The sequence below is a fragment of the Anabas testudineus genome, chromosome 14 (assembly GCF_900324465.2).
Source record: "Anabas testudineus chromosome 14, fAnaTes1.2, whole genome shotgun sequence".
Taxonomy (NCBI): Eukaryota; Metazoa; Chordata; class Actinopteri; order Anabantiformes; family Anabantidae; genus Anabas; species Anabas testudineus.
In genome coordinates this window covers 16,374,955-16,402,877 of record NC_046623.1, presented here as the reverse complement: position 1 = coordinate 16,402,877, position 27,923 = coordinate 16,374,955, and the positions used below count along the sequence as shown (strand labels likewise).

General features: G+C 39.8%; 1 protein-coding gene across 3 annotated transcripts; it reads right to left on the bottom strand.

Annotated features, from left to right (window-relative positions):
- Positions 1-909: 909 nt before the first annotated feature.
- aff4 (AF4/FMR2 family, member 4) lies at positions 910-27,667 on the bottom strand. Of its 3 annotated transcripts, none has more exons than XM_026371460.1 (21): positions 27,376-27,667; positions 15,203-15,332; positions 11,859-12,662; positions 11,496-11,534; positions 11,244-11,330; positions 10,874-10,901; positions 10,686-10,749; positions 10,357-10,446; positions 9,965-10,109; positions 8,977-9,733; positions 8,646-8,797; positions 8,168-8,253; positions 7,507-7,741; positions 7,048-7,145; positions 6,664-6,727; positions 5,762-5,898; positions 5,251-5,322; positions 4,967-5,060; positions 4,777-4,820; positions 4,317-4,534; positions 910-4,065 (listed from the first exon to the last, which is right to left on the bottom strand). In XM_026371460.1, the coding sequence occupies exons 2-21, from the start codon at positions 15,326-15,328 to the stop codon at positions 3,938-3,940; spliced, it is 3,468 nt and encodes a 1,155-aa protein (XP_026227245.1). In that variant the 5' UTR covers positions 15,329-15,332; positions 27,376-27,667; the 3' UTR covers positions 910-3,937. The 3 variants fall into 3 exon arrangements, with proteins under 3 accessions (XP_026227245.1, XP_026227244.1, XP_026227246.1); XM_026371459.1 differs by lacking the exon at positions 27,376-27,667 and adding an exon at positions 19,761-20,018; XM_026371461.1 differs by lacking the exon at positions 27,376-27,667 and having other exon boundaries at positions 11,859-12,657; positions 15,203-15,294.
- Positions 27,668-27,923: the final 256 nt, after the last annotated feature.

Here is a 27,923-nt window from a genome sequence, read left to right as displayed (position 1 = left end):
TGATATGTTGTTGTCACTGCCCCACTGAAATATGAGTGTTCGGTTTTATCACTGTTTGAAATCTGTATGTATAACCTTGAAAATATGAAGACATGAGATCCCTTTTTTGCACGTCTACAATTAAGTAACCTGCTGCTGCTGCTAAAAGAAAATGAGCCATCATTAAACATATACATATATATTTTATTCTCAATACGGCAAAATACAAAGAATATTCAGGACAGACTCTCATTAGTCACAATTAATACTCACTTCACAAGAATGCTTTTAAATTACATAACCTAAGTTTGAAGATCAAACTCAATGAGTACCTTTTATCATATTGCATCCATCGTATATAGCATCTCTATCATCAGTTCTCTTAAACCTACTCCAATTTTGTACATGGCGTATGCTGCTGGTCTCACATCAGAGACGACTTTTAGAAAAAAGGTGTTAAATAACATACTGTATAAACTGCTACAACTGCTTTGACGTGTAGAGAAATACCTCTGTTTCAAAAGACATGTTGGACCAATCGTTTAAAAGGGACACAGTAAATACATCTCTCTCTCTCTCTCATAAGGAAGAGACAGACGTGGTTTTACATAACAGGACTGTACACGCCATCCATCCCACTCATGAAATCAGCAATATACACTTCATGAAAAGTACACACCTCCAAATACAGAGAAGACAAAACAGTCACGCTTGGATCAAGAGACATTAATGATTATGTGGCGACATGATACTGAGAAGACAGTGAAGCAGAGGACAAAGTATACGAGCACAGTAAGAGAACGACTGAGAAATCAATTTGATATACAGTGTTAAGAGACGGGGATGTCATCTGTAACAGCGTGGAAGAAGAGAACACAAAAGCCCACAGTGGGAGGGGAAAAAATGTGCATAAAGTATCTCACAAATGTATTTACAGCATTTTTAGATTTAATAAAAATGTCATCCTGTAGTAGAAATTCACCCTTAAAAGAAATGTTATATTTACAATTTATACATTTGTATTTAAATAGAAACATGCAAGTGTTAACACCTTCCTACTGAATGTCAAAAGAAAAAACAAAAACAAAACAAAAACAAAACTCATCTTCTTACCCTGGATTCTTTCAAGTTAGAATTAATATTAATTAAAAAAATCTCATCATGAACAACCCGATACATTTACATCTTCCTTTTTCATAAAATGGCATTAAAAAGGCAAAATAGAAAACAAAATAGGAAGAAAAAAAAAACATTAAGCAAAGGGGCAAAAAAATAAATAGGTGTGAGTAGCAAACAGTTAAAAATTATTCTAATACTAAATTTGTACATTTGACTACAAGATAGTGTAGGGAACACAAGGCGCCGACCTGTACTTACAAAGTGTACCAGTGTATGAAGACGTTGACTGGGCTGGCAAAACCCACAGAGGAATTCCTATGAGAAAAGTGGCCTCCAGCTTTAAGTACAAAATGGCTCAAGCCATCTGTGTTTGGTTATAAAACAGATCTATATACACATACATACTAAACCAGTACACAAAATTGCAAAAGCTAAAGGCATTGGACGCTTGAGTTAAACAGGTTTCTCGCTGAGGCAGGAAAAAAAAAAAAGTGGGCAAAAAATCCCAAGCCTAAAAATATTAGGTTTTTTATCCCACAGAAACAGATTCTTCTTTTTGTAAAAATCCTGCATAGATTAAAATAATACCTCCTCTGCCTTTCTTGTTTTCAAGTGCAAGAGGAAATAACAGTATCCCCTCCTACAATACAGGTCAGGGAGCCAGGCAAGGAAAGAAAACATAACACACACAAAAAAGGTCAAACCTGGGCCAAATTGCATTTGTTCTCTTGAGATGAAAATCGTGTAAAATGAGGTGCAAAGAAAATAAAATGACAACATTTAAGTTTTAAAAGAGTAAAAGTGCCACAAGATGGAAAAAACTTCACTTTCTGGCACTTTAGTGTTGCTCAAACTCGTCCACCACACTCAACTAAATCAGTTGATATTCTGCATGATTACGATTTGGCCGCAGTTTTAATATTTTCAGCACGTTGTAGATTGGGTGGGTTTAAAATAACCAAAGAGGACAGTCCTTCATGTCACTGATCATTATCAAACACCAGAAATGTCTACTAAAACCCTGGGTGTGATGTTAATGTCTTCATTTCAAACCTCTGCCGTGCACACCTGCTTTGACGGCAAGACGTCATTTTAAATATGAGAAATGTTCATACCTGGACAGCTGGCATGCACCGTTCCTCTGTCAGCTCTACTCCGCCTGCTGGTTCTGAACAACTACCTGACTCAGTTCTCATCTACTGTCTTGTAATACAAGTGTGATTAAGATTTTAAATAGGAATAATTACATATACAAATACTTTGCATCTTATAAGCCCTGCTCAACCCTGTTTTAAACGTATGCATTTGAAAAGTTATACTTCTGCTTGGACAGAAGGAAAAAAAAACCTGTTCGGTATATAAATAAAATCTATATTAGCTGTTATACTTCTAATTTGAAATATATAATCATACATTTATATATTCAACACTGCTAATCTGCATCACTGATGAGTCTGCCTCTATAAACAGCACCTTTCCTTTCAAATGAATTTGCTTGTGTCGCGCCAAATTAGTGGTCACACAGGCCCAGTTATCATAAACTGCAACTGTAAATAACTGCATTGTGTGTGTGTGTGTGTGGATAAGCTCTTCAATACTTAAGACACTCCCTGCTGTTCCTTTGGAAAATACACTGAGCAAACAAGGGGATCAAAGAAAGATAATACTGTCTGGAAGTGACTCTTCTGAGCAAATTTCTCAATGAACAAATTAAATACAAGTGTGAAAACATTTCACAGGAGGAGACTCGCTACTGTGGAGCTTCAAAGAAGCACAAAGTCTCTTAGAGAGAACATAAAGTGGCCAATTCTTTAAGGCTAAAAGTCTAGATGCTCCCACTAGTGGCCCCCAGAGTTCACACTGCTCCTTACATCCAGCAGGACCACAGTGGTTTGAACAAAAGCCAACATTTAACTAACATTTCATCATCTAGCAGGAATAAAAAGTTCATGATTCTGAAAATTAAGATGACACTGTCAAAACAGTGACCTATAGAACATTTATAAAACTGTGTGTCGTAATTCTTAATTTAGTAGTACTGTCCTTACATATAAGATTAACCTCTAGTGCCTAAAGACTTCAGCTTAATGAGTGGTGGCCAACACGTCTTTGCTCACATGTTTTTAGAGGACTTGACTTAAAAGTGAAACGCTTCAAGAAAAATAAAAAACATAATTGTTGCCAGATTCCATTCATTGCTAAACAAAAAGGACAACTGTGGCTATAAGCAAAAAAATAAGAGGGCAAAGAAAAATACTTTATCCAGATACGATAAGTGAATGTTTTCCTGTAGCTCACATACAAGGCACAAAAATTATAAAGAGAAACCTTCATTTTAAAGCACCTTTGGTGTTTGTGGGAGGTACTTTGGTGAAACAAAGTCAAAGAAATAGTTAAAAGCCAAAGTAGCCTATAAACCAAACCCCATTTTTAGTGTCTATAATAAACAATTCAGCGCTTCCATGCCACAGACATAAAAACATGGCCTTCAAAGGTTTCTTGAGAATGCCGATACGTAGAAGCGTCGCGATAAGCTCTTTATTCCTGTGTTTTGATGCTTCTCCCTGTGTGGTGCTATCGAACATGTGACATGTTTCTAAATTGCTCAGTGTTTTTGGCAAGCTGGTGTAGAAAATGGACACAGTGTTGGAGATACGTCTGAGAAGTTCATCACGTGTGTGTGTCTGTGTGTGTGTGTGTGTACATGGAGGACCAGAGGTGGAATGTGCATGTGCACATGCTGCTGAACACAAGAGGCTGAGGTGTGTGTGTGTGTGTGTGTGTGTGTGTGCGTGTGAGTGTGTGTGTGTGGAAGCAGCGCGCAGGGAGCAAGTCCTTGCTAGGGGATAAGCTTAGCGTCTAGGCGCAGCCAGTGAAGGCCCTGCCGTGTGTACCGCACCAGTTCTGTCATGGTGCTGGTGTTGAAGATCAGAGGACCCATCACTTTGTCCAGCTCCAAGAAGAAGTCTGAGAAAACAGAGACAGAAGCAGTGTGAGTTTAAAATCCAGAAACCATAAAGCAAGTTCAACATAAAGTAGGATCTGTCAGACGTGGTTAGAACCACAATCACCAAATCTGTTCACAATTTTTAACTGTGATGGTAAAACTGCAAATTATTTGTAATTCTATGGACAGATGACTTGATTATTAATCAACTTCCCTTTGATTAACTAATAATTTAAAGGCTACAGTGCGAGACAGTAACCTGTATCTTTACCTTTCTGCTCCTTAGATAGCTGCTCAGCCTGGTCCCAGACCTCGGTGGCATACAAAAAGTTGGACGTAACCTGGACGTAGCTGGCAGCCATCTGGTGGATACGCTGAGGTATAGTCACAGATGAGCTGGTGCTGCTGCTGCTGCTGACTGATGAATAGCCACCGGCTGTGCCCGGAGACAGTTTGGGAGACACCGGAGAGGGCATACCTGCTGCCTTACTGCATCAGTAAACGGAAACACACAGACATGGTGATGAGAATGCCCAGTAGAGGATCGGTAGCAGCCGAGTAGCAGTTAAATGTTATTTTTAGAAATTGCAGAAATATACTGAGCACAAACTGAAAATCGCTGATGGAAGAATTTGTAAAGCTGCTGACCAATAATAATTCAACTGTTCTTAACAAGATGTAAAGTTTGGTCTCTGTAATTATTTTTAATCTCTAAGGCGGACATTACTTACTTTCCCATTCCAGGAGAGGGAGCCTGGGTGTTACTCAGAGAATTCTGTCAAAGAAAATCAGGCAAAGAACATTTTGTTAGAGAGAAGAAGCAGGTTACACATTCACAGGCGTTAACTACATTTATGGAATTTATATTGTGCCCCTGTGGCTCTGCAAAACCACATTTCAGTTTCTTGGAACCAAATGTACCTTTAAGTGTTCGGTGAGTGTTTTGGAGTATTTTAGTGCACTGTCTTTCCTCAGCTTGAATAACCGCAGGTAGAGGAGGGACTGGCAACGCAGGCTAGAAAGAGAAATTGGTAAATATTGACCTAAATTTTGCGAAGAGGAAAGCTTTAAAAGGAGATTAAATATACAAGTCTTCTTATTCAAATAACAAGGACTTCAAGTACTTTGACTTGCAGCCTAAGGACAATACAACACCTTTGGCACATGCAATGGAAATCCATCACCTGATGTCAGCCAGTACTTACCAAAGCACAGCTAGCCTCTTGTCTGCTGAAGTAGCATCTGGAGCCATGTAGCTTTTTAATTTCATAGTGTATCTGAAGGTAAAGAGGGAACAAATGATTAGTCTCTAGACAAGTGTCCATCATTGAAGAAACATTTTTAACTTCTAACATTGTTTTTGGTTTTAAAATGGGTTTCACTGATTCCTGTAACACTGTCAGAGGAGAACCTGAGCAGGAGAACCAGCGATATCATCTGTTTTCCCACATTAACCACCATGCAACTCGACCTATGACAGTTTATTCAGAGAGTCTAACAAGCTCACTTCTGACTGCAAACAACGGTTTTTCAAGCTTGTAGTCTTGAGCTCTGACCGAGCGTCAACACTCTAGGCAGTTTATCAGATTGTGCACAGCTCCCTCAAAAGACTTTACACAGCACTCCTCATATGTGGTATTTAGCCATGAGTGGTCCCCAAGACCTGTAAACAAACTGCTGTTCCCCTTTCACAATGATATTTATGTTTGTCCTTACTTGATAAGCTCCACTGTTTCAGCATACATGGGAAAGGGAGACTTGGCCTCCTGGGCGCTCTTCTCCAGAGCATTACCACATTCAATAAAAGACACCACGGCGTCCAAGTAGTAAACTGCTTTCTCAAACCGATCCAACTAGAAAAGCAGGAACAAAGACATAACACAAATAAAATCCCCTTGAGGATTCATCCCAAGTTAGTGAACATGCACAACTCACAAACTGCATTTCCAACTCAAGCTGATATAGCAGCACATGGCTACATACTGTTCACATGACTTTAAATTTGTAGGTTTCAGGCTGACTGAATGTGACTGGGTGTGTGTTACCAAATGCTTTCCTTTAAAACAGCAGCAGCAACAGATAACTTATTTATATACGTTCTGAACTTTGGATTCACTGTTCAGTTATGATAAATGCAACATCATAAATTGTGATAATGAAGATAGCAGTGATATATTTATATAAAATTTAAACGCATATGTACAGCGCCAAGACAATGTGAAGCTTTTGGAAGGTCATCGTTTTCTGCTTTAATTAAGTTCTCAGAGACATGACAGATCAGATTTTTTGTGTTATTATTTTAGGCTCATATTTATTAATACTCATCTTAGATGAAAATCAGATCACGTTTTATGACATTAGTGCAGAAAACCATGAAATTCCAGAGGTTCACATACTTTTTCTTGCTACTGTATACTAGATATTTATGTAAACTATTACTTTCAGTAGAGAACAATGCAAACAAAAATATATTTAGATTATTTAACTGGCTTTGGAAATGTTGAGTAAATACATCTTATGCAATAAAACACAGTTCAGCAATGACAGAATGTGTTAAAAACAGTTCTACAACTAAAACCTATCTCTATTACACATGTAAACAGTCAATAGGCTCTTACCAGTGCATCTGCATTGTGTTTAAGTTTCTTGGCCTCCTGTAAGTAGTGATCTGCTGAATGGACTCTGCAACAAAATTATTAACAGACCAATTAAAATTATTAAGATATACACACAGTACACATAAAACAATCTTTGTACTCCTTTAACACCATTACTTCAATTTAATCAAAATTCTGAAATAAGAAGCAAGACTATTTAGTTTCTTTACTAAAACATGAAAAGGACACAGCAGCGCCTTTTTTACGTCACCTTCCCTGGATGCTGGCACATCTATTCATGACCTCCTACAGTTTTATGCATCAAAGGCAACCCTAGATCCCCACAGCAGTTCTTTCTGTATACCCCACTGAGGGGTTATCCACAGTGGAAAAAGCTCCTCTTACCTGTCCTCAAACACCAGCTTGGATCTCTGAGACCTGGGGCCGTCCGTGGAGAGCGGAGGCACAGCCAGCTGGTTATCACAACCCTTTGAGGATTTCTCCTGCAGAGACAGCAAATGAGAGGGAATAAAGTTTCAGGAAAAAATGGGGCCAGGTGTTTGAAGTGGAGGATAAAATGTAGAAGAAGAGAGAGTTGGAGGGTTTAAAATGAAATGTACAGCATTCTACAGATATTAGAGATAGAGTACAATTTAGAGAAATTATTAGCTGCAGGTTAGACACATGGCCTGAATACTTGACTCACTCATTACTTTAATACTATTTAAAAATATGCATATCGATACCTTTTACACCCTTTGTCTTGACCAATTGCCTTCTACCCAGAGCCACTTTCCAATATCTACTGTGTTTAAGTATTCACATGGACAGCAAATGTCTGGTGATTAGGTTACCCGCACCAACCTTGCCATCACGTGTGCTCCGTCCCTTGTCCTCTCCTTTTCTATGTTTAGAGGTGGAGTTGCCTTTGGTGCTGTGGCTGCCCTCCTTCCCACTTCCTGTCCCACTGGACAAAGATGTGGAGGACTGGCTGACTGTCCTCTTTCGACTCGGATGCTCTGCCTTTGGCGTCCGCTGCAGTCCTGACATGGACGGAGATGGGACAGGCTCCTCTTTCTTTTCCAATGACCTCTTTGACCTTGGGGGATATGAATCATCATTGTTAAAACATTCAATATAGCGTATTTTAGTATTATTTCAAAAGGAGCAGTTTGGTAGCTCTACTTTAAACCACATCACAAAATATTAACACTCAAAAGATTAAATGTTAACATTCCAGGTTATTCAACACCAAGAACATAGAGATGACGTTAAGATAAAAGTTAACAGGTGCTGTGTACACAGGCTGCAATGTAATAAACAAGTTACATCACTGAGATCTTAGCCTTTGATATTATGACACTGATTAGAGTTTATAAGGTCTATTTTATGTGTTGTAAGAATAGAAAAAAAGAGACATCTGGCAAGCTTCATTTTGTCTGTGCAAACTGACAAACCGAACGTGTTTAGCATTGCCAGTGTTTAGTTTAAGAGAGAAACAGGAGAAAAAAAGAACAATACTCACTCTTTATTGCTATTTTTATGATGAGATAGCGACTTATCCTCTAGCTTGCATCGCTTGCTCTCTGGCTTGGTGCTTTCTTCGTCATTCTAAAAGATACAATGGTCATGGAAAGTTCAGACACTACTCTTGTATAATATGTCTACACCAGCAAAGACCTAGAGATATATAAAAAATGTAAACATAGCACTTTAATTCTAAACCTGGGATTTCTGATAAGTATTATGATAAGAATCTAATGGCAAAAATTCCACATTACTGTAAGACATATCTTCTTGGAAAATAGGCTAACAAGTGTGGTGCAATCCTAACTTCCTGATGAGTCATGTAAGCAAAAGACCAAGTGTACGAACATCGTACCGAACACATAACCTTTTGAGGTGGAGATAAGTCTGTTTTGTTAAAATGAAACTAACACACAGTGACAATTCGTGTTTCACTCTGATAAAATCTAAGTATAATGAGCTGAAATTATCTCTACCTTGTGTTTCCTCTTGGCCTTGCTAGAGCTCTTCTCTGAACTCTGCTTACTGAAATCCTTGCTGTCCCTGTCTAGAGAGTCATCCCTCTCAACTTTGATCTCTGCAGGTTCCTTGTAGGGCCGCCCTGGGATCCTAGATAGCAAGCTGAGATCTACAAGAAACGGGAAGGAAAGGGAAGGGTACAGTGAGTTTATTCCACAGAAAAGAGAAGCTTTAAGAGTGTAATCCATATTAACTCCATCTACAGTAAAACCATTTCACAGAATACAGAGGAAGATGTGTGTTACATTGTTATAGGACCTTTTTGTCTAATGAGCAGTTTCGACTAACCTATCTTCACTAGTAAAACCTGCTGCTGAGGCGGCCTAGCAGGATAGCGCTCCTCAGGGTCGCTGAGAGGAGATAACAGCTCCTTCTCTTCCATTGGAGAAAACACACACACAGGGGTCCTGATGCTCTCGGTGTACTTGGGCGTCTGTGACGAGGAAGGGATGCTGTCATTTCCCTCGGAGTCGGACGATGAAGAGTCTGTATCGACAAATTCTCGAGACTTCTGGGAAGTCTTGGTGGGAGCCTTGGCCTTGCGTTTATCTGCAGTGGTTGTGACAGCAGCCGTGGTGGGCCTTGGAGAGGATTTGGGCTCTTTTTTTATGCTTGGTTTGCGTGAACCCTTAGTTGCAGCTTTAGGCCGATGAGGTGGTATCTCCGGAGCTGGTTCACTCTCCACTCTTAAACCACCTTTGGGTTCCTCCACCACTGGAGGCTTCTCTGATTTTTTAGGCTGTTTTTTACCCACACGGATTCGTGGATTTGCACTGCCCTCACTCTGGGCAGGGGATTTCTGCCGACCACGGCCACCCTCTGCACCCTTTTGTGCTGCCCGAAGGTCCCTGCTTGGGGTGGGTGCCGCAGAGTCTTTTGACCCCCCTCCCTGGCTACCATAGCCACGTCCTGAGCTGTTATCTCTGCCCTCTTTCTTGCACTTGGTTGGAACATTGTTGTTGTCCACTGGAGAGGCTGGTGAGAACTGCTTGGCCTTCTTGAACCAGTTGTCCAGTTGCCACTTGTTGGCCATAGGTTCTTCAGGCTGGATGGTTGCAAGAGGACAAAGACAAGTGAGAATTTGTCTTGGGAAATAAAAAATGTTTATGAAACTTAGTCAGACAGAGAAATCTAAACAAGATGGTATTTTGGTCAGATGACAGAACCACCACAACCCAAAATAAGGGTTAGGAGCACTGAACAATGGTAAAACACTGCACAAAATGATCATTAGGTAGCACTACAGCAGTGTAGAAAGTTACACTTAAGTCATTACTTCAGGAGATGCAGGCCGCGGGGGCTCGTTGGCTTCACTGTCTGTTGTGCTGCTTTCGCTCTCGCTGTCGGAGCCCGAGCTGCTCTCTGAACCGCTGTGGCTGCTGGAGTCATCCCTCGATTGATCGGCTTCTTCACTGTTATTGCTGTTGTTACAGAAGAGGGAGTCGCATAATGTTAACAAAGACACCGTTTTTCAAGCTGCCAATGTGTGAAGAAAGTTTTTCACACTTTAGGACCTTTTACATCTATGAAGAAACTTTGTAAACTGTGTCTCTAACAAAATAGGGGTTACAGCAGAGAAAAGAAAAACACACAAAATAAGCCCTAAAACTTTAATACTTCCCTAAGTTTTAATTTAGAAAAGCACATTTTCTATGATTTATGCTTTACCTTGCTGATGTGTTCCTTGAGACATTCTTGGCAGAGTCCTCTACATCACTATCCTCGCTGCTGCTTAGCTTCAGGTCATCTTCCAGCATCCTGAGATACAGGAATAAAAACATAATTAAATCTCTGAATTCTATTACAGCGGTGTAATTGCTGCAGGTTGGGAGAGCTGGCCATGTCTACGCCACAATTTACAGCGGCAATCTATGCATGCCTGGTTATTTAGGTTTCATAACTCATAAATATGTTCATCTTGCCCTCCATTGTCCAAATCAGAGTTGGGGTGACTACAAACTGGGGATGAGAATAGAGGAAAAAGATGCTATACGTACGTGGGCTGGTCATCACAAGCTTTGGGCTGGTGGCTGCTAGAACTCTTTGAAGAACTACCTCGCTCTAAACCAAACACAAAATGACTTATGAACAATATTTACATATAAATATGTATATATTACACGAACATATAATTTATGAAAAATTTTATATTAAGGTTTGATTCTGAAATTTGTGCAATACTCACTGTGTCCACTTGGAAAAGTGTGAGATTCCTAAGATAAATACAAAACAAAACCATTTAAAAATAAAAAAGATAAGATAAGATAAAAAAACAATGATTGTTTTAAAGAACCTAACTTAAAATACGTCCATTTAAACCGAGAGTTCACTGCTCCTCACTTACTTTGGGGTCATTTATCTTAACAGGCAAAATGTAAGTGAAATAAACATAAAAACCTCCATCTCTTTTTAGTTAGACAGCCTGGATTATCTGCATGTGTTATGTAAGGTCTGTCTGCACCACACAAAAGTAATCAACAAATAATTAAGCCTTATTAATTCATCATGGCACATAATCACTTGAATCCAGCACTAGTCACTGGTGCAATGCTGACCTTCGTAGGGAATGGAAACTTGGAGGGCTCCGTTTTGCAGGGGGTGTGGATGGCTGTCAGTGGAGGGGGCCACGACTGAGTCATTTCCTGAAAGACGAAAAAAATAAACACGCACAGGGAAAAATGTGAAAATGAGTTGTAAAGTGTTAGTAATGTGAACAGCTCTCTCATTGACTCAAATCAGTAGGCTTCTTGCTGACAAGTGCTCGCTTGGGACAGAAAGTTTATGGTAAAATATTGTTCTGTACATACCTTTAGAATTTCATCTACACAGCTGGCGTCACCGGGTCCCTAAAGACAAAAAACATCATGCTCAGTACACGTGTTCATAAACAACATGATGTCAGTGCAGCAGGTGAGAGCTGGCTTCCATTTTGAGTACCATGAGTCATTCTATAGGCATTTTATGGGGCCTAAGAGTTCAGTGAGACCATGTGTAACTCACTGTGAAGTAATTTAATAGTTATTAAATCATTAAAAACATATGGTCCAAACAAAAGACTGTGTGTGGCCATTTTAAATGTCTACCAAGTCGACATGAAATCTCACTATTATAGATTTATACAAGTACAAAAAACAGAAAGAAAACATTAAGGCCTGCAGATCAAGTCGCACCTCTACAGGTTGTGATGGGATCTTGAGTTTGGAAAGCGACGCCTTGCCGTTGGACTTCATCTCTCCCATGGTGTTGCTGTGCGACTGTCCGCTGTAGCTTTCTGCTTGCGAGCTTTTGGGTTCTGCAGTTTCCTGGCCGTCCATAGGCCGCACATAGGCTGTGGGCTTCTGTTGCATGGAGCTGGGCTTGGACATGAGAGATGGGGGAAACGCCTGACTCGAGTGCTGTCCACTGCTGAAGGAGGTGTGAACCCGGGAGGGCGAGTCCCAGTTGGCCTCTTTGTCTCGAGGGGACTTGGAGCGGTAGCGCTCCTTGCTGTGATGCTGCTCGGCAGGCAGGGAGCTCCGCGAGTGGCTGTTGCTGCTGGAGGAACTCAAAGAGCCCTTGGCCGGACTCGATGTGTGTGACTTTGAGTGCTCAGACCCTCCACTGTGTTTACTTGACTTCTTTTCCCGCGCTTCTCCTCCGTGTCTTTGGCTACTGTTGCTGCTGCTACTGCCCCCGTTGCCCCTCTGACTGCTGTGCCCACCCTGGAGTCCTGAGCGTTTCTGGGACTGGGATGAAGATCCACCTGCTGCGGGGCCAACAGGAGTCCACTTACTGCTCTGGCTGCTGCCACCACTACCGACGCCACGCTGGTCCCCGCCAAACAAAGGCGGGCCTGACTTCTCCTCAGAGGAAGACGAGCTGTTAGAAGGTTTACCACCGAGCTTTGGAAGTGTATCACCAATGGGCTCTTTCATCTCGTCGTAATTGCCCAGCATGCTCTGAATACGGCTGGACAATTTATCTTCCTTGCTGGACTAAAGAGAGAAAAAGAGAATGGGGAAGGGAGAGGTAGGGCAAGAGACAGTATGATGAAAAAAGCAAAAGCCAGAAAAGAGGAGAGAGAATTCATTGACAAGAAAGTGAATGAGGGAGAGAAATGAAAGCAGGGTGGGGGGGTGGGGGGTGGTGAGGAGACAATGTGTTAATATTGGTATCACCCATAATCAGAATTTTACAATGCGTCATAAAAGCTAAATGAGTGTAACAGAAATTAAGAAGTTTTGATTTAACAAAAAAAACTGTTTCTTTTTCCATTTAAAATAATCACCATATGATATAATCACATGACCATAGGAAGAGGCCTAAACAGCCAGTTTGTTCAAGCTGGGGCCAGATCAGCCCACACCCATCTGTGAACTCAGATAAGCGTTACCCATAGTTCCAGCACAGAGGTTAATCAATCACTTTGAGTCCACAGGTTTCAGACGACCTGCCTGTGACAGAAGTATGTGCAGAATATCCAGTTTCACATGCAGCCTCAGACCTCTGTTTTGTCTGTCAGATTCACACAGAGGGTGTGGAAACAAGCCGTTATCTGAAGCAGGAAATGTAACTAGCTTGGTCATAACGTGCACTTCTTCTACCTCCTGCTAACACAGCCTGGCTTACATGTGTGCAGCTGGTGAACTGTAGCATCACCTACTTTTCTTAAAGAGGGGTTTGGTTTCACTTTGTAGTACGAGCATAAATGACATGCTTTATTATCGCAGCATCTAAGCTGCAATGGAATAGAGATGAACATATGTGATTAAGTATTTTAAAAGGTTGTTAACGCTAAAAACAAATAGAAAAGAATATTCTTGATTTAATTACAATTACAGTTCAACAACCACACCGTAGAATAGAAGTGGTGTATAAAACAGAACTGTTTCGTAACCGTTGTGCTACATGTATACTTATAATATATCAATGTTTCTGTCTTCAAAAAATTAAGAACATTTTAAAAGGACTTTAGGATCAAGGTTTAAACAAAGACTTCCTCATCCTGAAGCAGTACTTTCCTTCTAGCCAGGAACTATCCTTTCCAATATCCCTTCAATACAGCATAAAAACAGCATTATAAGCACAAAGCACTGACTGTCATATCTTCCGAACTCCTCTGCTTTCCCTTCACAGAGTCAGTTTTTAGCTTGTTACTAGTCTAATTTTCCTAATCTTCATTATTCTTGACACGCAGGCAAAATGCTGACATGAACGTGTCCGAGGATAGCTCGTAATTTTTAATAAAAAAAAAAAAAAAAAAAAAAAAAAAAAAAGCATTAGCTTCAGAAACCCAGTATTATGTGGCTTTCATATTCAACAGATAGGTTTGTGCTCTTTATTCTGTGCACTTTAGAAGTGAGTGAACTCTGCACCGTAAAATGTTACTGCCCGTCTACATCTTGGAGGCCACAGCTGCAGCTGTGTGCACACATGGCCTTCACTGCAGAACACAGAAAACTTCCACTTAGTGGAGCATGACAGAGAGGGGGAAAAGTCAGAGTGGAGCTTACATGAGACTCGGATAAGCAAGAGACAACATGTTAACCTTAAAAGCAATTTTTCAAGACTGAAGAGCCAACACGAACAATGACATTATTTCCTGAAAGTGCTTTTTTCCTTCACAAAGGTCAGTGACCTTTCATTCTTCAAAGTCAGCCTTTTACCTTTCACTTTATTGTGGTTCAGAACATGCAGACCAGCAATCATTGCTCACCTCTGGTACCCTTTCTATCCCCAACCTGTCAGGACACATTCTAAGGAGAGGAGCCACTTACCTCTGCACAATCTGGTTAGTGGCAAAGATTAGATGAGAACAGAGAACGAAAATCCTCTTTATGATTATATTGGCTGTGTGGGAGCTGGGAGTTGGCCTACATCTGTGTATGTGTGTATGAGCACAAGAGAAAGACATGGGTGGAGGGGAAGCTTCCATGTTCTTGTGTTTACTTTATACAGTTGCAGTACAAAAGAGCTAAACAAGAACAGGTGTTGTCAATTCAACCAAGTCCCGTGTATTTTGTGTCAGTCTGGGAATTCACGTGATATCATTTTGGTTAAAAGAATAGTTGGATAATCGTTGTCAGAAGGACTTTCTTGTATGGGAATTAAAGAAATCTTGTCTTATTTAACGATCACTGCGTCAACTCAACACAAATCCAAGACTACAGGATGCTTAAAGTTGGAGTGAAAAAGGTTCAATCTTTTTTATTAGGGCAGCAACAAAATCTTCAACCTCAAGACTTTCCCGATAATAAACAAACAACTTCAAATTATTTTCAAACTGGAATGAAGTCAAACACATGCAACACAGAGTGTGCACACACAAACACAAAGCCTGAAGCTAAACATTCCTCTTAGCAGTTCAACAAAGCAGCAAAGAGTAAAGGCACTGACGTGAGTGATGACAAAGCTATATTGACATGAATGCTTCTAGTAGCATGTGCAGTTCTCACTTCCTGTCACAGTTAGAAATTCCTCTAACCTGACTAATCGATTACATGTTAACAGTGATGGTGTGGTAAAGCAAACTTACCACTTTGTAGGGTTCGGGGAAGAGGGGGGAATTCGCTGGAAAGGCCTCTCCTCCTCCCTGCTGGATTTCTTGATTTCTCCGTTCTCTTTCTTTCATTCGGAGCACATTCCGGTCCTCACGGTTCATGTTGCTGAAAACACAAACAGAGCAACAAGTCAGCATAACAAATAAAAACACACTTAGGAGAGACGATAAACTGAGTGGCTATCTCATGGCTTGCCAAACATTGTCTTACAAGAGACAGTCCTATGAAAGTGAGATGTTCTTAAAGGAAGCACCTGTAAAGTATTTACCTAAAGTCAATCAACATAACTAATCTTGGCTTTTCTTTTTTTCCTGCTATGATGAAGTTGGCAAAGTTAAAACTTGGTCAAGTTTCCATCCATTAACCATAATTCACACAGTCTAGTAGCCCCATCTTGCTCCTCTCATGTACTGCATAAATTCGAATCACAATGCTAACTATCCAGATACCCCAAATTCTACAGGTACTTTACAAATCCTCATACATCCTTCTAGATGGTCGGAGTCAAAACAATCTGGTTCAGTCTTGGAAAATTATAGATTTAGACCATTTGTCTGGAAGGACAATTTCTTGTCCACAAAGACAAAAATGGTGACAGGAATATAAATGGTCTAAAATTATACTTCTCCATAACCAGGGCGACTGTTTTTGACTTCTACCACCTACAAGAGTCTATAAGGATAAGGAGTTGGAAATGAAATGTACCACTGTACAGGGGATCTGGAGAGTCAGCATTGTGACTCAAATGTACATAATACATAAGAGGCTCAAGCTGGAGCTAGGACTCCAGCTATCTTTATCTACTCTGCACTTTGAGTTACAGTTTTCTGGCAAAACCACAAAGAGCACCATTATTAGTAAAACCACACACATCATAAACAGGGCAGATCACAGAGATGGTCTGGAGAGAAAGTAGTCATTAATAGGCTTAGGATGGTCTAGACACTGTGCAGTAGCCTACTTCTACTGCAAATAATCTCCTTGTACAGATGGTCAATGTAAATGTGAACCCTTACTAAACCTACTAATAGCTATTTTTAATAGGTGTGGTTTATTTAAGTTTATCATCATTTGTAACTGCTGCCAGCTCACCAAACATAAAAAATTAAAACACCGATGATCTGGCAGGAGACTGTAAAAAACACCCATGACACTCATTAACACCGCCGCATTGAAAGGATATCAAGGATGTAATGTAATAAAAATTAAATAATAACCTACTACCACTATCAAACTGGAGCTTAAAGCCACTGATTCCCTGTAAGTGGTAATTAAACACGCCTCTCTGTCCTTCTGAACTGAATGTCCTTCTGAACATAATGTGTGTGGTACAAACATGAAAGCTATTTAAGGGTAGTGTCCTAAGTGGATGCATGAAGAAACAACGTCAAATGCATGCACGTGTGGTAAAACTGTGTACACAACAAGAGGTAAAGCACACACAGATGAAACTTCACAACATCTTCTGGAATATCATAGCATGTGTTCATTAGGAGCGCTAGTCTGACACTAAACAAAATGTGCACTTTAACAGAGAGTGACCACAGATCTTTGAAATTAGAAACAAGCAAATGATCAGCCAGGCGTGTCGCCTCTCGTTCTAAGTTGACAGCTTCAGGCTTTGTCAGTGACAATAATTTTAAGGCTGTTGACAGTGTGATTATGCAGCAGCCACCCAGCCTCCTCCTAGATTATAAACACAACACACAAGGTGCTTTAAACCTTACTATGTGTGACTGAGAAGATACCATACCGTTTCCAGATCAATACACACAAAGAAGCACAAACTAGAGATGTAAATGGCAAACAAATGAGGCTACACATTTGAAACAATGAGAGTTTCCTGCAACATGGCTGATTGCTGTAATAAAAGGCTCTTCACTGCTTTTATAAACTACAAAGACTGATCCAGAGTTGTTATAATTTCTCACTGGCTATCAGGAAGCTATCAGTAATTTCCCAACCAACCTCTTCACTAGATGTCTGCCTGTTTTACATCATCGCTGCACTACAGTATCAGTAGTTACTCATAACAGACAACATGACTTACACACGATCACCAGGCTACGTTGAAGAAAACCTCAGGAAGCAACACATCATTAGCAACAGTTGCTTAAGCAGAGGTGTAAAGAAATAGAGGAAATAAATGTTTGGGCTATCCATCATCACTCCACTGCTGTTATTTCTGGATCAAGTTTACTCACAGCTCAGCTAAGAACCAACTTTACACTGAACAAGTTCGAAAGACACTTTTAGAGTAGAAATGCATAATAACAACTGAACTGACCACTGATTACCTAGTACAGAAAACAACTGCCCACTTCAGCTAAGTGTGTGGAAGAGTTATTGTAACCACGTGCTAGCAAATTTAGCGTGATGGTAGTTATATTATCTGAAAACTCTACACCCGGATGAGTCTTTATCCTACACGTAATCTGTGGTCCAAGTTGAAGCCAGTTTCAAGTTCTGGAAACCAAGGTGTTTACATTTCCTCTGACCAGAGTGGTCATGAAACCAAAAGCTTTTTAGTGTGCTGGTATATTAACATGTAAACAAGCCTGTTAGAGTCAGTTTTAGAGGACTGCATGTGTGAATGGGCCTCTGTTAGTATAGTGCTAAATGATCAAATGCCCCAGGTCCAGAATCATTTGTAACACTGATCATGTCCATACCAAACCAACTAAGGGACCTAACCTGTTATAGCCGTTATTAGTTAAAGAGAGGTTTGGGTTAAAGCCTCTGATCCTGTGTTATAGCACTACAGAGAACCATTCAACAGGAGGCTTCATTGTTTGTTATTGATTTGAATGACAGTGGTGTCTACATGCTAGTTTTTACCAGCCAGTAGTCTTACATTCTAACCACATGCTTTGGTCTTGGTCAAAGTGAAAAGCTAAACATAGGCTTTTCTCTCATGTTGCTCTTGTTTCTGCTCTATGAAAAAAAAGCAACGTGTGCTTTTGGTTTTGAGTTAATAAGGAAGTACACCAAGTACTCAAATGGAGGCATGAATGTGGAAAACATGTCTTGGTGTTCTGATGTGACTGTGTGAATATAGAGCAAGCATCTGAGCGCAACCGGTTTTTAAATTGGCCACAGATCAGCAACAAAATTAAAACTAGGTTACATCGAAGCAAATCAAAACCTACTTCAACCTAAATGCTTGTCTGTAAATACTACACTCATGTCTCGAGAGCTTCCTCCATTTATTAGGAGTAAAGCCACAAAGTGCAGACATCCTTATGACATGTGGGGATGTCACACTAACCTCATGATGGTGTGGTTTTGTGTCAAGAACTGTTTCTACAAAAAGTTCTGGCTCTAATTGTACAAATCAAGAACCTGTAAACATGTTTCTCATGTCAACTTAATGATTCCTGAAAAACATTCAACCTACTACACTTCTGTATGCACCGCTGATTCCCTGTCAACACATGTGTACTGTTTACAACATGGAGGTAGGGAACTTGTGTGCACAAGTGTGGCCTTGCATCACAAAGGAAAACCAAGACAAGCAAAAATACTGTCACTTCATAAAAACAATCTTAAGCAAGAAGGAAACATGACAAAGCAACTACTGCAACATGGTGGCTAATAGTTCAGTTGTAGTCACAGAATCATGCACACAACATACTTTTATATTTGATCTTTATTTGAAGCCTTTACCCAGTTAACTGGGGTTCAATTAAGCATATTGTTTCCTTTCTGAGAGCAGCAGCTGAAATAGCGGGCTGTACAAATACAACATAATGCAATAAACACAAATTTAGTCGCCCTTTACCTGTGGAAACTACACTCTAGTGCCTAATCCCAATAATAGGCCTGTGTGGGAATCACCTAGAATAAACATTCATTTCTATTTTCCTTGTTTAAAGTGGAAAAACACAGGGGCACAGATCTTACATGAGCTTCTGGCCAAGGCTACAACCAAGGCCTGAGCTTTAAAGCACAGTGTTGATTCAAGGAGTGGATCAGTAGCCACCATGGTAAAGTTAGCAATGCAGATAGTTTCAAAACAAAGAAAAGACTTTGCCTAAGCAAATCACCTCTTACAAAACAGAATACATTTAAATGCTATCCATTACTATTAACGTGTAATGGCCACCTATGTTTTCTGTCATCACACAACAGTATGAGCCAGACTAAAAAGGTCAAAGTCTGTGGAGCTGAAATGGCAGTACTCTCTGTACCTAAATTAATCAGCTCATCTGTCTCTTCCTAAGTCACAAAATAACAAGCAGGCCACATCCCCAAGTCAAGTAAGAAAAAGGAACAACTGATGCTTATCTAAAAACCATGAAAACAGGACTTGGCTTCTGTGACACGGCCATTACATAAGGCCAACAAGAAACGTATAACTGTGACTTGTACACACACACACGCACGCATGCGCACACGCACACGCACACACACACACACACACTTATATATATAGATATACATATATACAGTAGGACAAAATGAAGTCCTTTATTCCAACCAGACAGCAATCGAAAGAAACGTAAAGCAGCCAACTAGTTGTGCATTTCTTACCCTGACTGAGAGGCCATGGCCCCAACCACTGAAACATTGGAAGGAGGAGGGGAGGAGGGTTCAGAGGATCTCCCAGGGATTCAGAAGTATTCTCGTCATTACTTGTCAGGCTAAGTTTCTGCGCCAGCCTCCTTCAGGGAAGACAACCTAGCCCTTATCTAAAAGTATCTACTGTGGGCGTCCAGCTGCAAGAGTAACTACAGTTTCTTTACTCGACTCGAAGGTACACTGTATTTCCTTGGAGTGGAGACAAATCTGAATTAGGGAGGGGAGGTGAGTCCTTGTTCTCGGGAGATACCACGTCGGCAAACAGCGGGGGTAGTCACATGCTAAGTGAAGTGTAGAGGCAGCCGCAGCTTTTGTTTCTCTTGGTGTGGTTAAAGCATGTGTGGAGAAGCACCGGTGCGAAAAGAAGCTGTGGGGGTGGATAAATATAAGAGTTAAGAGTGAATTTGAAAGAGACAGATAAGAGATTTGGCAGCGCTCACGTGAACATGAGTACCAGACGGTTCTAATGGTGCCTCTCGTCTTAAATGCAACTCTGAGGGACAATCTTAAGCTGCAAGCTATGATGAGAAACTGCTCAGCAAGGAGTAGAGGAATCACTTTATCACAGCTAATTAAGTATATGAATAATCTGACAGGAGCCTTGGTGCAAACACAACTCAGCACAGGTAGAGCTTTAACTTTCAAGTAACTTTTGTTTTTACTGTAAAAAAAAAAAAAAAAAAAAAACTGCAACATCAGCTTTGTTAATGAAAACAAGACAAAACAGGGCTATTGAAAGTTAAAAATTAGCAATTAACGCCATTAAAAATGGAGACGATCTTGCCAGATCTCAGGAGCTGTAGCAGTAGTTAAATCTCTTTTCAATAAAACTCATTTGAATATATAGATACCACACGTAGAAACCTCCTAAACCTATGGTAACCTATGGTTGCATACTTTCTATTTGGGTAAAATAATCAGCCTAAGGAGACATAAAATGGAAGCATTAAAGACTTTTTCATGAATTTGACGTGACGCCTATCACCACTTAATTACTACTGCAGCTCGTGCACTCTTTGAAGGGCAGAATATGTTTCTACATCTAAAAAAAATGTATCTGACTAATTACATATTAGCATTACATCAAAGAAAAAGGACAAAATGTAGAAAAAGTTAGTTCATTAAAAAAAAACCTTGACCTTAATAAAGTAAAACGAGAAAATAAGAATTGATTAAAAACGATGATGAACACTGAGAAAACAGGTTTTGTCTAAAAGAGCCTAACAGCAATATTAATTAACAAAACAGCCTTATGGGACAATTAGGGTGAAGCTCATTTGGGAGGAACGCAGCACTGAGGGAGCAGCAAGAGGGGAATACATCCCCCCTCCCTCCCAGAATGGTACGGTCCACCTCATCCCATAAAAGGAGATGTTATTTTACACCACAGGGCCTCTCCTCCACGTGATGTCACTGCCCTCGCCAAGGCCCAGCCAATCAGGCGGCCTTTCCGTCAACAACCTCCCTCCCACCTCCCCACACGATGCCCCAGGCAGAGGGCAACGCACCAGAGCAGCCTCTTAAAGAGACAGCGAGCAGTTTTCAGCATGCAAGTTGGAACAAAGTGGAGACATTTTCATCAGCAAAACAAGATGATGACATGTGGACAGATGTGTTATCATCATGTTGCAAGGATTTTCATCTGATACACAAGCTGACAACATCATGCAACTTTCCTGTCTTGCAGCAGGTTTTTGATTTAACTGTTGTTGTATGTTCTACTTACTGCCTCTAACTTATACTCCAACTTTTTGATTCAGTCAGGTAAAGTCCAGTTGCACTGACTCAACTTCCAAATATGACTATTAAGCTGTAAATATGGACTTTTCTGCTCATTGAATAATCAATAGTTCATTTAAATTTTTTTATTTATTTTTTTTTTTTAAAGGTCACAAAATCCCCATTACTACTTTGCAGACCTGTAAAGAGTCAAGGTGGCATCCCCAAATGTCATCATTTGTTTGACCAAAACAGTCAACGATTATTATTATTTTTTTATAAATTAGTTGATCTGCAGCTACAAAGATCAGTTCTTTCACCTTTGACCTGTCCAGTCCCTAAGGTATGGTCCTTTCTCCTTACCATTTGATTGCTTACATTTTATTACCAGAAATCCTTTTACTGAAATAAATGATTATCGTTTCAAAAGACATTACATTAATGTTCTTTTTTAAAGGCTGCTCTGTGGTTAATGTACATACACTAATGCTTGTGCTGTATCATTTTGTAATTTGATCTATATGATGCGGTTTTTAATTGTTCGCATTATTTACATGAGAGTGCAAAGTGAACAAGCGAGAGAAAACTCCTGTTGACCCCAATGTAATATTCCTAACTCTGTTTTAAATCATTTTAATACGTAATTGTAATATTTCTTCTAAAGCATAGCCAATTTATTTTATAGTCAAGTATTTCTCTCTATGGTTACTTCTATAAATTAGTCAATTATTCAAAGCACATCAATTTTATAAGACATTTACTTCTGTAAATAGAAGAAGCAGCCTACTCGTGATAGTGTCCCACAAGATCCATTACACAGAAATGTCTTAGAGCACATGAACATTGTGATACTGTTGAACTGGTACAGGATCTAAACACTATTACAACACTAGCAGGTTTTCATTCACACTCTGTGCCTATTAACACAATCATAAATAGTACACAACCATATCTGAACAGGAAGTCACCTGCCATAAATTATATACCATGTCTGATGGTGTAAATGCGGTTTACAAAAAGTAAACTAACGCATCCGAACAACAAGTTCTCAGTAATGGGTACAGCCTGTGCCACCACCCATGGTGCTTTTGAACAAACCTGCTGACTACAGGAATTCCAAAAGGAGTGTCCATTCAAATGCAGCAAACCTGGCTCATATGAGCAGCTGTCTGGGGAGGAGAGCTGTCAAGATCACATGCAGCCAGGACACAGACTACCAGAAATAACCAAAACATAATGATTTGTGAAAACACAACGACTTTAAATCAGGACTCTACCACAACATCTAAGAACTCATCTCACAAAAACCAAGTAGAAAGAGAAGTCCCAGTTTAAAAATTAAAAATAAGGTTTTCATTAACACAACTGAGGATGTTTGAAGATGATGTCAAAATTAGGATTAAGTCTGAGTGTTGAGGATTCCTCAGTTCCTGCTTCAGTTTAAACTCTTCAATATTTGTGTGGTGCTTTGGATTAGCTCAAATTAACATATCAAAACAAGCCTCCTAGTCTTGATTGGCATGTTCTCTAAACAACTGCTTATATCCATTCATTCAGGCAGTTTTGAAGCATTTGAACCGACTCACTGCCTGGAATGCCTCCACTCAGCAGGCGTGCATTATTTGAATCAGAGGGAGCTGGAAGCACTTACCAATCAGAGTCCAGTGCTGCGATTGTTCTGCATTTACAAACTAATTAATCTTATTAATTTAGAACCGTTTACATATCTGACATCCAGCTAACCCGTTTACTTCGAGGTGAGCAATGAAAACTGAACTACATGACTCTAGGTTGGTGATGTCTTCACACCAATATCATCATCAAGATTAAACCTAAAACTAAGAAGTTGGTAAAAAAATCAGATAAGCTCAAAAAGTAAATTATCCTACTTGCAGCTCTGACACAAAATGTTCCACTACTTTTTCAACCACATTGTTCATGGAACATGACACATAACCCTCAATTATCTTGGCAGCATTTCCAAAGAATCTGCGTCATTTAAGCTCGTCAGTGTGAACACCGCTTGTCGAGAAGCTTGCACTTCATCTGTATATGAGCTATGATAACATTTTGCACAATTTAAAATTCCTCCCTTGGCCCTGAGTCAATGTTGACTCAACATACTATGTTGTAACTACAGTTGAAAGCTCAGCATTTTAGTACACTTAAGTTAAGTGGGCTTTTAGCATGGATGGCTTCACAACAATCCAAATCTGTACTAGTGTCGAATTGTGAAGGGTGAATACACGAGTTAAACAAGGCTCTCCAGCACAGACTGACAATGCATTTGTTTCAACCTAGATTTGTCACAAAGGTATTTGTGCAAACTAAGAAACTTCCTCTAATAAAAACTTTGGGTGCAAAATTATTCTCATTTTTATCTTATTGGAAGACTTGTTGAATACAAGTAATAGCAGGAGCAGGACCTGCAGAATTGCAGAAGAAACAACTACTGTCAATAGTGTTATTGAAGTTTTTATATGCACATGTATCCCTATGCTAACGACTAACTGTAAATAGATCATTAATGAGGGTGGTAAAGAAGTTACTCTAAACTTTGTTATAACAGCCTGTCCTTTAACCTGAATCAGGAATACTAAGCTGAACAAAACGCTCCACCTAATACTGCATTAATCGTTCAACACATAAATTAACTGCTCCTGAGTCATGGTAATTTTACCTTCTAAAAATTACGATTACCCAGCTGAAACATGACCTAAGCCATTAAAACTGCAGGCATCATGAGAATTTTTACTGCACCAAGATTTATCACACACAATAACAACAAGAAGGGTAAAAATGAGCCTAGCTTTACTGAGGAGCCTTTGTTGTGTCATAGTTTCCCATATATCACGCACCGGACAGTCAGGACTAAATTTAACACTGGTTAATTTGCCCTACCTAGAAATAGAAACACTCAAACCATAGCTTACTATGCCGAACCTCAAAATAAGCGTCTACATCACCACATGCTTTCATGCACGCTGTGGCCAAACATGAACATAAAATGAGAGACAAGTTGGTTAAATAAATAACTGGCATCATTTATGAATTTGCAGCTTTGTCTCACTGTTTTAGATATTATCGTTCGTGTTACTGATACGCTTGATTTTACCCACAAAGCACTTAAACTAAAAGATTTCCCTAGAATTTATCAGGAGTACTACGGCTGCAATAAACAGTGCCTGGTGTTATAGTTTCCAATATGACAAAGCAGTATCTCACAGTACAGATCTATGCCAGATCTGTGAAATCAAATGGCCTTAATGAGCTTCACCTCCACAGAACCATATAGCCACATGAGAGATTAACTCACATCCTAGAGAACAAAAGCTGAAGAACAGATGCATGAGGTCAGGACACAGTGAGCAGCATGTTTTTCTGCTGTGTGAGCAACAGTACTGAGAGGAGAAAAAAAAAAAAAAAAAAAGAGCTGCTGATGTCTGATTAGATTTGAGCTAATTAAACTGGCAGGCTTTGGGCGAGTCTTCAAACAACTCACTTTCTACAAGCTTCTCTTTGTAAAGGAAATACTATTTGATAATAAACATACAGACCTTAGCTGAAGACACAACTTAACTTACTTTGGGTGGGGTAGAAGGAAACAATGCAACTGTTAAAAAGCTACAAAAATCTTTTTGATACTTCCTAAATCACCCTTTATAATCATGGCAGCCATCAAAGGGAGCTAAAGTCAAAAGTGATGGTGATGGTGAGACAAGACGGAGGGGTAATCTTAATAATCATTTGGTTAATTCAGACAAACAGTCATAGTCCAGTTTTGGAGTGCACCTTTATCTTGTACAACCTTTTATTGTTGAAAAGACTGAAACTAACTACTGATCATTTCCAAACTATTCAGCCAGCAAACCCACACTGCACTACGACCACAATGTACAATGGATGTGTCAAAGCCAAAGAAAACATGCACCCACTCCTATGTCTGGAATGGACAAATAAAAAAAGTCACCATAACATCTCAACAAAACACGTACATGTGCCCTTTGCTTGGCTACAGAGGAAACAGTCATGCTAAAACCACAGAATAAAACCTTAACAGGAAGCGAAGAGGATTTCACACTGACACGCACGCACACGCACAACAGCAGAAACCTTTAACCTACCAAAACACATTGACCACGGCTGCACAAACTGCAGTAGTCTGAATACAGATGTTTATTACGAAGAATTACACAGTATTTGAATAAAGTTGTTAATTTTTGTTTAATTAGTATTACTAAAAGTGACATTTGGGAGCTGACACCTAATCTTGCCAAGTCATTATGCAATTACATTCTTCTATCTTCTACATTCTTTCTTAAAAATAACATGTGTTGGGTCTGAAACTTTTATCGTGTTGCAAGATTTAAGCAAGTTCTACAAAAGTGTAGTGCTTTGAGATGCTCACTTTGCTGCTATACATGGAGTAGACTCAGAAGATATCATCACACAACAGGACCACTTTGTGTTCCCCAATAGAGTTATTAATGGAGACCATGCTATAGAGTAGTGGCTATAGATTAGTAAAGCCTGCTTCTTAATAATAAGTAATTTTTTCTTTATCTGCAGTTAGTGGGACTCTCTAGGTAATAGGAGGTCATTTTTCTGTCTTAATCAAGCATGAAGGTAATATCATAACTCAAGTATGTCTACATGAAAACAAAACTCTCTTGGTATGTACAAATTGTGCGAGGTTCCTACACCCACAACACAAACGGCAAACATACATCCAGCACCTGCCTCAACCTGTTGTGCCAGTTTACAGCTACCTCACATGTATGAGTTTATGACCTAGACTTAGGCCTTCACTACCATGATGTGTCGAGCAAAAGTAAACAGGTTGATTGCTCTGTGTGCCAAGTGTATCCTGCTGTCTGTTCACATGTATCAGTGTTGTGACTCTATTTTCTGGCCCTTCCCCCAACTGTGGCAAGTAAAATGGCTTCCTAGAAAAGCACATCAGCTGTCCCTTTTGCTAGACACATAAGGCTTTTGTGCTGCTTTCATACGCAATAGTAATTTAAAGGTAAATCATTTGTGTATGCACTACGACAACTAAGAGTTAAAGTGAAAGCGGTGTCTTGTGAAATGCAGGATGTGCCGAGACTACAGGACAACAAACCAAAAGTTTTTGCTTGTCACAGTGAAAAGTGTGCAAACTGATAGCTGCTGAGGGCCTCGGTTTCCTGAAGCTCTGCTTTTCATGACACACACACACACTGGAAGCAAGTCAACTCATTATTGTTCACATTTAAAACTGCACAGATTTGACAGTTCATCAAGACTTTAATAGCATGTTTTTACTATAACCAAACTGTGAGCAGCCTCTGCTCATTATGTGCACTTAAAACGAACTACTCATCTGCTTGTATGTAAAACATATTGAGGTTAGTTAGCAAACTTAGGCGTGTAAGTTTTGTCAAGCCTAGCTAAACCGACAAAACACAAACATCAGACGTCATGACCTGTTAGCTAACAGTCCAGGAACAAAAACATGATCACTATCACTACGATGTTTCCTTAACAAACTTCAACATTTATGCTGCTTTCAATGACGACTTATTATCATTTCAACAATCAATATTTACGATCATGAAAACTCAATCTACCTATTTTGCAGGATGCTAACACGCTACCTACAGCATTAGCTACCTGCATATTTGCTTTAGCATAACGTTAGCTAACCAATATGCTAGAAGCGTCTTGAGGCTAGGCTAGAGGCTAGCTAGCGTTGAAACCATTGATTTTTCTAGCGGAAATCTAAATTAACATCCACTCCAAACGTCAAATAAACACTAAATACAGCTGATCACTAAATAGTGTGTTTAGTAATATTCAGCATCCTTACCTCTTGTCTTCTTTTTAGGCCCAAACCATTCTAGCTATTGGAAAGCTCTTTTCTCTTTGTCTTTTCCACTTCCAGTACCACGAAAAATGTACTCAGCAAAACGCTATAACAGCTAAAATACTGAAACCAAATGGATGGTCTCTATCTTCTCTTTAAAATGAAACTGCATATCGGGTAGAAAACACAATAAAATCATTTTGCCTTTCGGTTCATGATGTTATTCCTGAACAGAAGTGGCTGATAGGTGAAGCTGCTAGCTAAGTTAAGTAGCCAGCAGTTACCACAGACAGCACTGGATGCATGATGTTAGCAAGCGGTGCTGCCTTCAGGTGCTGTTGGAAATATCTCAAACCGATCACCTAGGGTGGTCAATACCTGTTCATGTAAATATGACAGGGGACGTGGATGAGGTTTGGATGGATAGAAACGATGGATCGTTTGAAAAAGGGCTTTAACTTTAATCACTGGGTGTTACATACAACTTTGGAGAAATTATGTAATTCTGACAGTGATTAAATTGACACCTTATCAGATTGAAAAGTCACCTA

Excerpts from the sequence above, each read along its gene's own strand:
- aff4 (XM_026371459.1), bottom strand. Across the intron at positions 7,742-8,167 it reads CATAAAAATAGCAATAAAGA|GTCAAAGAGGTCATTGGAAA; the intron begins GTGAGTATTGTT and ends ATATCCCCCAAG. Across the intron at positions 4,535-4,776 it reads CCCTCTCCTGGAATGGGAAA|TAAGGCAGCAGGTATGCCCT; the intron begins GTAAGTAATGTC and ends TTACTGATGCAG.